The sequence below is a fragment of the Pleurodeles waltl genome, chromosome 2_1 (assembly GCF_031143425.1).
Source record: "Pleurodeles waltl isolate 20211129_DDA chromosome 2_1, aPleWal1.hap1.20221129, whole genome shotgun sequence".
NCBI lineage: Eukaryota > Metazoa > Chordata > Amphibia > Caudata > Salamandridae > Pleurodeles > Pleurodeles waltl.
The window spans coordinates 596,784,450-596,796,553 of record NC_090438.1 but is presented as its reverse complement, the minus strand read 5'-3'; the positions used below and the strand labels follow the sequence as shown (position 1 = coordinate 596,796,553).

At 39.0% G+C, this 12,104-nt stretch overlaps 1 protein-coding gene across 3 annotated transcripts in view; it reads left to right on the top strand.

Annotated features, from left to right (window-relative positions):
• TBX20 (T-box transcription factor 20) overlaps positions 1–12,104 on the top strand; it is a 95,305-nt gene that overhangs the window by 24,718 nt on the left and 58,483 nt on the right. For all 3 annotated transcript variants that reach the window (XM_069215490.1, XM_069215492.1, XM_069215491.1), the window contains exon 3: positions 10,332–10,496. In XM_069215490.1, the coding sequence (XP_069071591.1) occupies positions 10,332–10,496 (165 nt within the window). The remainder of the gene's footprint in view (positions 1–10,331; positions 10,497–12,104) is intronic.

Sequence of the window (12,104 nt, the reverse complement as noted above, 5' to 3'; positions counted from 1 at the left end):
CAGATTTCTGAAAGAATGTGTTTATTGAAGATTTTTTTGATAAATAGCATGAAGATCCCCCCCACAGACATCGTTCAGAGTTGTAGAACACCATTTTACAACATGACTCGAAAGACACCTCCAGAAATACCTCAGAAAGATGAAGACACCAGTTTCACTCTGCAAAGGGGAACAGAATCAGTAGAACTATTGGATACCCGAAGTATGCATCACATTTATTCTAATTATTTTTCGACCAGCAACACCAATGTACACTCAATATATCCTAAGTACGCCCCTAGGTTTGAAAAGTGCTGTCTAATTAAATAAAATAATAAAAGATTATGAACAGTACCTAAGTAGGACCTAGAGACCAGTTTTCAAAATAATTGTGCATAATTTATCAAAATTACATGTTGCTTTGGTGGTTATAAGCAATCTTCTAGCATCGGGACTTCGCAATTTTCCATGAAGCTAAATAACTCGATTATGTTCAATTTTCAAGTCAAGATTACAAACATTTTCTCAAGTGACATGAAGGAGTACTATACTTTTAGGTGTATGTCAGAATATCATTTGCAAAAACAGAAACTGACTAAAATATTGTGCCCTATACATCATGTATGGAAATGTTGCTCCATTTGGTGTAGGTTTTCAATTTCTAAATCCAGTTGAGCGATATTTTTGTAAAAGGTATTTAGGACAATATTCTGTTAAACAATATGTTGTTTATGATATTTTGGTACCAAACCATATTTTTTCAAACATACCAACACAAGCACTATGTGCATGTAACTTTAAATGAAATTCAGTAATCAAACAATAATAATGCTGAATACACACATTTAGAGATTCATGGGGTTTGCTGCCAACGTCACAGGAATGAAGTGTTAGAAAATGTTTAACCAACAAGTAAATCGGAATACCTGAGGGACAGGTTGATCTGTTCACTAGGGAAGCCCATTGGGAGTATCTTCTAAGAAATCTCTGTGCACCTCAAGAAGATGGCCCTTCCACCAGTGATGAATATGTTCTAGATGAGTAGTCGACTCGTAAAGTTAACATCTGTAGAGGTATGAAATTAATAAACTGCATTAGAAGCAGCCAAGGTTCTGGTCTGGAAGGGCATATCCAGTTTGACTCTTAAACAAGATTCACAGATTTGGGAACAAGTAATTTATTTCAACTCGTGGAACATGGGAAATTACCAGCAACTTGACTTGCATCTATCATGAAAGTACCATACAAAAGAGGAAACCGGGAAGTCTGTCCCTAGTACAGGTTCATCACTTGAATAGATGTCTTATGTAGGGTTTTTGCTAAGGTGGCATATGGTCATATGATAGAATGGGTGACAGTCTACAACTTACTTCCAATTCAGTAAGCAAGGTTTTACCCGAGAATGAGCATTCTGCATCGCATACATTAATTTTTAATTTGCAGTTGACACAGTGGAAATGGTGGACACAATGAACCAGAATTGACAGTGGAAAAAATTAGATCAGCGAAGCAGCCCACAAGGCCTCCTTGCTATAATCATGTTCTACACTACCATACCTTGGCTAAGCTTCAACATGAGCGAAATGTAGGGAAATAAAAAGTTCCATACTTGAAATGGACTTAAGCAACGATGGGTCCAGGCTCTATTACCTCTTATTTTATTTCTTAAACATTTACCAATGGCTTTGAAGATGTTGAGCGGTCTATACAAAAAATCACCAGACAAAAATAGTCGGCATACTGCTCTATGCCGACAACCTCATTATTATAGCGACTGAGCCGTCTGACCAGCAAAGAAAATTGGACACTAGCCATTTCCAACTTTAAAAATAGTCGTATCTTTAAGTTTGACAAAACACAAACCAAGACTTTTAGGAAGAATGTCCCTAAATATGCTTGGTTAGTTAACACGATTAAATCACAGAGGATAAATATCTACAGAAACCTTGGAATAGCAGTAAACAAAAGCAGAATTAAGAGGAGCATCATTTGTTGTACAATGCATGGCTTCATTCAGTTTAGTGCTCAATGTGGAGGTCTATCCATTGTGCTGATAAAACAAGCATATAACAAAAAGCTTCTGCCATTAAACAAATGGTGTTGAAGGACTGGTATTGGAAAATCACTGTGACAAAAGTGTATTGTAAGCCAAGGTTTTGAGGCAAGCTTTGTGCTTGCCAAGTGCTGTTGGAGTAGAAGCGATAATGATCAAAGCAGGTTTATGTGCAGGTCCAATTTGACATTCTGAGCATTACATTTCAGAGTGCTAAAGCTCCATATGATGCTGCTATAAATTTGAATGATATTTTCACTAGTGAGCAAATTTATGTATGGGGCGTAGGTTTACTATTATTAATCTGTTTCAAAAATGCAACCTGGAGAAAGATCAAAATAGTTAAGAAAAAGTGAATGTGCTCTTGCTGCAAAAATACTTTTCAGATTAATAACAAAGGAAATAGCTTTTAATTAGACCGACAGTATATATTTAATGTCACTTTAATGGATGTATGCAAATAAGTCTGTGCTATAGACAGAACACTACTTTAAAGAAAGTAACATGTCCAGAATTAAGAAGACATCTGAGGATAATGAGAACTGGACTTTTCCAAGGTACAACATACCAAGCTGAATTTGCCATGTATGAGTTGTTATGCAACATCAAGATAAAATCTCACATTTACGTTTGACATGTCCAACTGCATTGAGGAAAATAATATTTTAGACCACTTTTTAAACAGGCTGGCAAAAAGACAGCTAAAGTGCCTTGAAATCTTTATTTAGACTTGAAACTGCTGCGGTTAGGTAAGATGGATTTTAAACTATTGCATAATGAGATAACTGGTTTTAAGTTGTTCCCTGAAATAGTGATGGAACTATTGTTTACTGCACGATTAGATACTTTTTTAACAAACTATGCAGTAAATATTGATTTAAATATTGGGAAATCAGAGTGAATGTAAGTGGTGTTCTTGCACAAGGAATTCTTATTCGATATCCCTGATGAACCAATGCCAATAGTTTTAATTTTATTGTAAGGTCAGAGGACCTGATCACCTACAGGACATAGGGGGCCATTCTGACCCCGGCCGGCGGCAGACGCCGCCGGCCTGGCTGGGACCGCCAGAATACCGCTGCGCGGTCAAAAGACCGCCGCGGTTATTCTGGGTTTCCCGCTGGGCTGGCGGGCGACCGCCAAAAGGCCGCCCGCCAGCCCAGCAGGAAAACACCCTTCCACGAGGAAGCCGGCTCCGAATGGAGCCGGCGGAGTGGAAGGGGTGCGACGGGTGCAGTAGCACCCGTCGCGAATTTCAGTGTCTGCTAAGCAGACACTGAAATTCAAAGTGGGGCTCTCTTACGGGGGCCCCTGCAGTGCCCATGCCAGTTGCATGGGCACTGCAGGGGCCCCCAGGGCCCCACGACACCCCATACCGCCATCCTGTTCCTGGTGGCCGAAACCGCCAGGAACAGGATGGCGGTATGGGGGTCAGAATCCCCATGGCGGCGCAGCAAGCTGCGCCACCATGGAGGAATCCCCTGGGCAGCGGAAAGTCGGCGGTACACCGCCGACTTTCCATTTCTGGCCGCGGCTGTACCGCCGCGGTCAGAATTCCCAAAGGAGCACCGCCAGCCTGTTGGCGGTGCTCCCGCGGACCACCGCCCTGGCGGTTTTTACCGCCAGGGTTGGAATCAGGCCCATAGTCTTATGAGATCAATCTGTGATTTATCAATGACGCCCAATGACTTTTTCTTCGGAAACCTTGCATCCATAACAAAATAAAATGCAAATATGGAAGTTCTCACCTTTCAGCAATACTGGGAGTGAGCTGAGGTGGGTTGAGAGACTTGAATTTGAATCTTTTGCACATAAATGAGCAAACCCAGAGCACTCAATCTAACATTCTAAAATTTGCCTTCACTCCCTCTTTATCCTGCAAACGGCAGTTTAGAATCATTTTCATGAAAAGTACAATTGAACATTTAGGGTTATTCAGAAAAGTCACTTAGACTCCTTCAAAGTCTTTTTGCAGCTACTTTGACTATTTTTTCACATTTAACTAGCGGTGTCACCAGTCACACAAACAATTGCGGCTGAAATCAGATGATATGCCTACATTTTGAGCCTTCCTAAATGTATCTGCTCTATTACGTGATGAAGTGACATGTTAGAGTTATTCCTTCACGTCTAAATATTGAAATAATATTAGTCTAATGTGGGTCCTTTCTGAGATGCTGATTACCTTAGGTGGCATCTTTACTTAAGGGAGCCAATAGGATTGCAAATGGAGACAAACACCAAACCCATCATGCTGAACAATTCTGTCAACTATCTTTAACCTTTGTATAAAGCAGAGTGAATCTTCCTATGCCTGTTTTAGATGAGAACGCTGGAGACATAATGGATTTCCTCCAGGCTACAACAAGCTGAAGGCACTCTTATAAATAAATTAATAACTGAAACTAGTATATCATAATGTCTTGATCATGGGGCATTAATGCGTTTTTATGCAAAATAAATTATCTTTTTAATGCTGCCGACTCATTGTAGCCAGAATTGTTTTGTGTATATTTGCAAAGCACCAGTTGACAAGGAGAGATCTATTGGGAGAGAAAATCCTATGTTTGCTTTATCAAATCATTTTTATGTATTTTCATTGTGCATCTTTAACATTTAATCACACAGTCTTTTCTCTTGTGGGAGTTCCTCACACATTCATGTGTCTGCAATTAATTTCTGGCTTCATTTCTTCTATGAAACAATCAAAATTCACTTGGACAACCTAGGGGGATGAGGAGGAATCTATGTTATTCCTTCTTGCAAATAAATTATTCTATAAAAACCTGACTGAGTAGGAAGTACATATTTTTAAAATGCATGTTTAGTTAAGCTCTGCATGGAATGTGGTTTTGTGTTACCTGTTTGTTTGCTGTCAGGTTGCACACTTGTTTGGTGAGGTTATCAGCACTTTCCTGGGTCTTGCCCAATGTGTGAGAAATAGTACACATGCTTGTTCCTGTTTTTCTAGAGAGAAAGATGAAGGAAGCTTACAGAAAGGGTCTTTTGCGAGATTCAAATGTTCATCTGCTACACTCAAGAACTTCCTGTTTCAAGAGACCAAATCTCTAGCAGGCCCTCTGCAACGACCATATTTTCTTCTGAGGATTGATGACCCAGTGTGGAATTTTTAGGTCTGGCTTGAGGACAGAGCTGTCTGCATGACCAATTGTTACCAGTTGTTAAAACAACATTGAGTCAGCTTTGGTTGCATCCATAAGATTATTAATGTCTCACCTCATGCTATTGACTCTTGTATTATCTTTTCGCTGGAGTGCATTGTAATGCACAAGGGAGTGTTTTACACCTCAAAAGTACACCTGATACTCATATATATTATGTTGTCTCATAGATTCATTGCTTATGGCAAGTTTATTTCACTGTAGTGGGGTTTTTATGGTCTAGTCAAGACTCAAAATGCAAACCAGGCTTTTTTGCTTTGTCAATGTGTTTTCTATATGGTTTTCTGGGAAAACAACCATTCTTTTTCAACCATGTAATACGTCTTAGTAGAGAACAATCATTCACAGCAGTTTGTGTTGTTTAACATGTTGGAAGGGCAGTCATAATTTTCTTTAGTCCATGACTTAAGAATTCAAATTCTGCTCATTGAAGACATACTTCAATGAGCAGCATCATTCTGCAATAAAGAAATCCTCAAATTAAATTAGTTTACTTACATGCCAGATGTTGACATTGCTGATGAGCTCTCACATTAGCTTTTAAGGCCGAAGGATAATGTATTCCATTCCCAGGATGCCAATGGGTCTCTTGGTTCACTCATAGCACTATATCAAATAACCCTTCCATAGTGAAAACATCTTTGTCCACCTAAGGATGTGTGGAGTCTAAAACCTCTTGTGTAAAACCTTAAATTTCTCAAGCCGTCTTGGCAATATCATTCTGGTGTTTGTTTTATTTCAAAAATGTGTTATACAAGTAGGTTGCGTTTTTGGTAATCCAGAACTTCCTAAATGCTGAATGTAGAAGGTGCTCAGCCATTAGCTTGTTCACCTATATTAAAATGCATTGGAGCATGCAATACCTTTAAAAGTACTTGTATTTAACAAACTTATTTGCAGTCTATTTGTGACATCACTACCTCATACAAAAAAATGATAAGATCACTGTTCCACTGTTATAATTTAAAGTTGAGTTGTAATGTTACAATACCTGTTGCCACAGCTAGCAATTGTTTTGAAAAGTAACTTCATGAACAGAACACCAACTGTCACTCATTTAAAGTGACGATTAGCTTCTCATATCCTTGTTCATCTGAATCTATTCCCCCTAACAATCAGTCACTATCTGGTAAACAGAGTGATTACAGCAAATGTATATTGAGATATTTCTATCCTCACTCCATACCAGCAACGCATTGTCTTCTTGCATTAGAGGGTGCAAAAGACCAAGGACTTCATTTACAAGAAACTGTTGCATCTTCATCAATATGTCAGATTTCTTGCACCTGCAGCACCTCCCCTTACGACACAATAGATGTGCTGTATTTACAATACAGAGCTTAATGGCACATGTTTTCACAGTTGCGTCAGAAATTCTGTGGACATCTGTCACCTTGTACAGTAATTTAGCCCTCTGCTTCAATTCTCCATTTGGTCAGTGAGTTATACTGTATGAAAAGGGGTGCTTTTCAAACACCATGCAACATCCTGCTGGGTTACCTATGGATATATGTTGTGTGGAAAACAAGGAATTGTCGTTTTGCAGTAAAACATCTTGGTATAGCAACAACATTTTGTGTTTCGCTATTTGGAAACAATTAAAAATAAAACAGTATAAAATCTAAGAAGTGCCTTAACATATATTAGGTAACTCTTGTTATTGTAGTCTTCACTCATAGAAATGGGTAGTTATGATATTTTCCATTGTTTCAAGTACCTCTATAATTTATTTCCAGAAGGGAAGAGAATAATTCTATTAATCAATATTTGTGTAGTCAATACAATCGACTATTATAAAATTCACCATACGTATTAGTAATTTATTAATGCTTCCAACATTATTGTGATCATCTTAAACAATTTCAGATCATGAATTTTCATGAACAGTTTACAGCTTTGATGAGGTTTTTATGTGGCCTTCTTATATGAGGAGTCGAGGGGGCTATTTACTATAAAACACAAAGCGCCCTTCTAGCATAAATAAAAAGATATCACAAATTACCCCGGAAGTTTGTGATCATACCCAAAATTACAACGTTTTGCTTCATTCTGCTTACTAGTCATAGAACTTATTAGTGACTTGCAATATCCTTATACCCTGTGATAGAAGGTACTTTATGTTTGCAAATATTTCCTGAGCTTCAACATGTAAAACCAGCTAAAGCAGCCCAAAATTTACTGCAGAAGTGATTTTAGTCAGATCAGGTAATATTGGTGTCATCATATTTACTCTTAGCAGAAAGTATTTTTGATTTGATCCCTTTCAGTGGGCCCATACATAATTCTTTTTCGAACTGTTGTCAACATTATCATTATAGTAATCACAACCATTTTCATATTTATGAATGTTATTGGACGGTTTACTTCTTTCACAGAGTTTTTATGGTGCCTTCTAATGTTGAAAAACAAATAGACAACGTATTCTAGCCCTATGGTGAACAATGGATTACCACTTTGCTTGAGTCAGCAGCAGAAACTGCAGTCACAACCTGGTCACAAGGGCCCTCAGACATACGAGCTTACAGCCAAACAAGCTTGATAAGAACAATTTGCCCAGTGTCCACTGTCATCCTCAGGTTTTTGGGGATCCTGGTCAAGACACCTTTTTGAGGCTCGCCTGTTCGGAACAACTTTCAAGTACAAACAATGTTATATTGTACCTTAAATTTAAAAAACGGAAACCCACAGTAACAGTCAAACTTTGACTTTGCTGGGTCCCCAAATCCTTAATGTGATACTGTGTAGAGAGAAAGAGGCAGGGGTAGGTGGGGGAGGAGGGGGCGAATGAATAAATAGAGTTTACATATAGAGAGAAATTACTTTCACAGGGGGCACCTTTGAAGGTGAAGGCCATGGACAATTGCCCACTTTTCCCATGTCATAAATTGTCTCTGCTAGTTTATTGTCACATTGTGTTGAAAATATGCTTTGCAAATACCATCAATATGCTGAGAAGAATATCAAAATATTCAATTGATTTACTTTTTTTTAACTAAGACTCCAGGGAAGATGGTCACTTTTTGATTGCTTTGGGGCCTATTATTTATTGAACCAGAGTTGAATGCAGCCCCTACCTCCAGGTGCTTTTCAGTGTTTGTGCCAATTAGAGAACAACATAGGAAAGTGAAAGTGGCAGTGAGTGAGGTATATGCACCCTTGTGTTCTTGCCCCTGTTCTTACACACCATGGAACAGTTCCTTCCTGTCACATTGAGGTTATTTTGGCATGACAGAGAACTCACGTTGTTTGCTTATTACAGAATTAATCACTGAAGTATCCCTATGCAGTGAAGAACAGCCTCAAAACACTCAATTCACAATGATAAGCACTGAGTCATTTACAAGCCTCCAGTCACCACAGAAGCCTCTTTGGATTTATGGTAGCAATACATTAACTTATTGTGTTTGGGCATCTTTAGGTCTTAGGCCAGGACCCTGTGTGTCAACCTGTAGCCTGAGAATGTTGTGAACATGTTTTCTCTCTGTCCCGATGTCACCAATAAGTGCAGCAAAATTTCCAAACATGAACCGTGTTTTATCTGACGGTTACTTTATTCATGTGGATTTACAGGAGTCACATCTTCATAATGTCAATCAAAGCTGAATCCACGAAATTATTACTTTTTCAGGACTGGCATGCATTGGCAATCTGTAGAAAAGGTTTGTGGTCATGAAGGCCGGGTAAATTCAATACAGGATAATAGATTCTGTGTGAGTGGGCGCGAGAAGTCATTGTAAGAATTAGTATTAAGTGCAATTATTGTTCCCTCCCTGTGCAAACGTTTCCTTCTAATTCTCTTATTCAAAATGGCATGGCGATTTGAAATATCCCAGCATTCACAATTCTCTTCTTTGTGCAATATTGTATTATGGCTCATAAATTAATTTTTTGTAGCATTTATAGTCTTACATGTTGCTCTTAATATTTTCAAGTTTTGATTTTTGGTGAAAAATATAAATCCGAGTTTGTCTATTAGTTTTAAGATGTGGATTGCTTTGATTGTGTAAATACACTGATGTATCTAATTTACACACACACACACACATGTTCCTTTTTAGATGCACATTAATGTCGTCTAGAGTGTTGCCTTTTAGTGGAGGATATTTTAGACTATAAAGGTTTCCAAATTGGAACGCCAAGGAGAATTGATGGCCTGTTCCCTGAAGATCAATGGTAGGGAACGTTATTTATTGAGTGCGATAAATATGTCAATTTATGGGATTCCATTAATGGTGAATGACCTGCAGATGTTAGTGCGCATGCCATAGCATACTTTTTTCCTGCATGAGTTGTAATTCTGATATTTGTGGTGACTAGAGTTGTCCCACATATTGGAATACACCGGGTCAGAGGTAATGAGGGCCTTATGCTGCACTGAAGCTTTGCCCACAGTATCTTTGAGACTCTCACAAACGGAAATGGTTTGCTCAACTTCATGCATTAGGCAATAAGATCAAAGAATGCTAGTATAATTTTGAGATCGCCGAAGTTTATCTTAAAACACCTGTGCAAATTACAGTAAATCTGATCCTACCTATCACAAGTGTAATAAAAACCTAAGAACTCTTTACATGTCCATGCCTTTTGTGCGCTTTCGTGAGGCACTGCACACTATGGGGGTTATTCTAACTTTGGAGGAGTGTTAATCCGTCCCAAAAGTGACGGTAAAGTGACGGATATACCACCAGCCGTATTACGAGTTCCATAGGATATAATGGACTCGTAATACGGCTGGTGGTAAATCCGTCACTTTTCCGTCACTTTTGGGACGGATTAACACCTCCTCCAAAGTTAGAATAACCCCCTATAACTGGAGATTTCACAAGTATGCTATTTTAAGGTAAGATGCACTTGATATTACCCACATAGTAGCTGAAACAACGTCAGATCATGTGGATTGGCCTTTTAATATTGCAAGACTGTACAACATGGGTCATTCTCTGATTATAATATTTAAAAAAACATATTTCAAGTGAAATGGTGTGTCTACAGAAGAGTCGTAATGAAAGATGGAAAAAGATAAGAAAGAGAGACAGAGAGAGGGTGGGAAAGGAGTTGATGTAGTCCTGTTACTGTGGCAATATGCTCAATCTTTTATTCCTGCTTGTGTTTTTAAGGAGAATGTTCCCTACCATTCGAGTTTCCTTCTTGGGAGTGGACCCGGAGGCCAAGTACATAGTGCTGATGGACATCGTTCCTGTGGACAATAAAAGATATCGCTATGCCTATCACAGGTCTTCGTGGCTGGTGGCTGGAAAGGCTGACCCTCCTTTACCTGCAAGGTATGTAATTGTGGGGGTTATTCTAACTTTGGAGGAGGTGTTAATCCGTCCCAAAAGTGACGGAAAAGTGACGGATTTACCACCAGCCGTATTACGAGTCCATTATATCCTATGGAACTCGTAATACGGCTGGTGGTATATCCGTCACTTTACCGTCACTTTTGGGACGGATTAACACTCCTCCAAAGTTAGAATAACCCCCTGTGTGTTGAATGTGGGCCCCCAGGTATTAAATTGGCACCACTAACAAAACAATTCTTTCTGCATGAGCTTAAAACATGCTAGTAGGCAATGGAAATAGGGAAGAACTGAGCGGAATTGAACTGGTTTGGGAAATTGGTATGAAAACACGACAATGTAAGTCAAACAACCAACATTTTCCGTAGTTAGAGACAGTGAGATGTGCTTAGTGGTCCTAGCTGATATGTCCATTTGGATCTTGAGAACAGAGCTGTTTAAAACAGTAAATAATGGAAGGGGCAGAGCACCCACAAGGAAGAGGTACATGCTGCCTTTTATGTAGTCAGTGGCTGGTCATGAGCGGGATGAGTCAATAGTCCATGTTAGGCGACCAGAGTCACATTCCCCCAAACGGCCTGAAAAAAAAAGAATAAAAGAAGAAACATAACTGAACCACACAAACTTTGCTCACAAGACTTTACTTTTGGAGTGTTGAGTCTTGTTTGAACATGTGCTAAAATCTTCAATAGTTGAGTTTTTATCAGCTGATGCTCACTAGACATGAAGGATCTATTCCTGTGACAACGTGTTTTGCGTGTCATGTTTTTCTCATTGATTTTTGATTTGTAGTGTTTGTTGATTCTATAGTGTTTTAAAATCTAAGACATATTAAGCTTCGATAATTTTATACCTTTCTTTTCTGCCATGTTAAAGCTGTTAAAGTTGTTATCTTCTTCTGCCCCTGACTTAATCAGATGAAAGAAGTGAAACATTCTGGTCATACCCTCACTTTATCATCATGCCTAGTTTAATTCTAAAACGGCACTTGTTCGTGCCTCAACATCTGGCATTCACCCACCTTTCTGGTTAAGAACCACTTTCTGGAAAGGCTTTGGTCACTCTCTACTTTATGTGCCTCAAATTCGGGTTATGTGCCCAATTTTTGGGAAATGCTTCGGTCTGTTGGCATGTCGCACCTTCTTTCCATGCTTCAGTTTTGGGCTTGCCTCTGTTTCTACGACACATCCCATAATGTAGATTTAGCATATTCTTGTCATAGCAATGTGCTGATTCGTCTGATTTTCTAATACTACTGTAATTCCCTCACCTATCAGCCTACATTTTCTGGTAACGTCTGATTTACTTGTCATTACTCATTTTCTGGCCATGTCTCTGTTTCAATCCATGCGTCTTATACTCATGGTTACTAACCTGTTCAAGTCCGTCTTGCCTCGTCCTGCCTTCTGGTCATGCTTCATTTACTCACCCTGCTTAACCTTTAAGTGAGGACTTATGCTCTTAACATATATTTCTCACATGGTCATGACATTGTTTCTGGTCATGTCCCCTGCTATATCTCGTTTCCTCTACATGCGTCAGTTTCTGGTCATACTTCAGTTTACCATCATGCTTTATTTTCCAGCCATG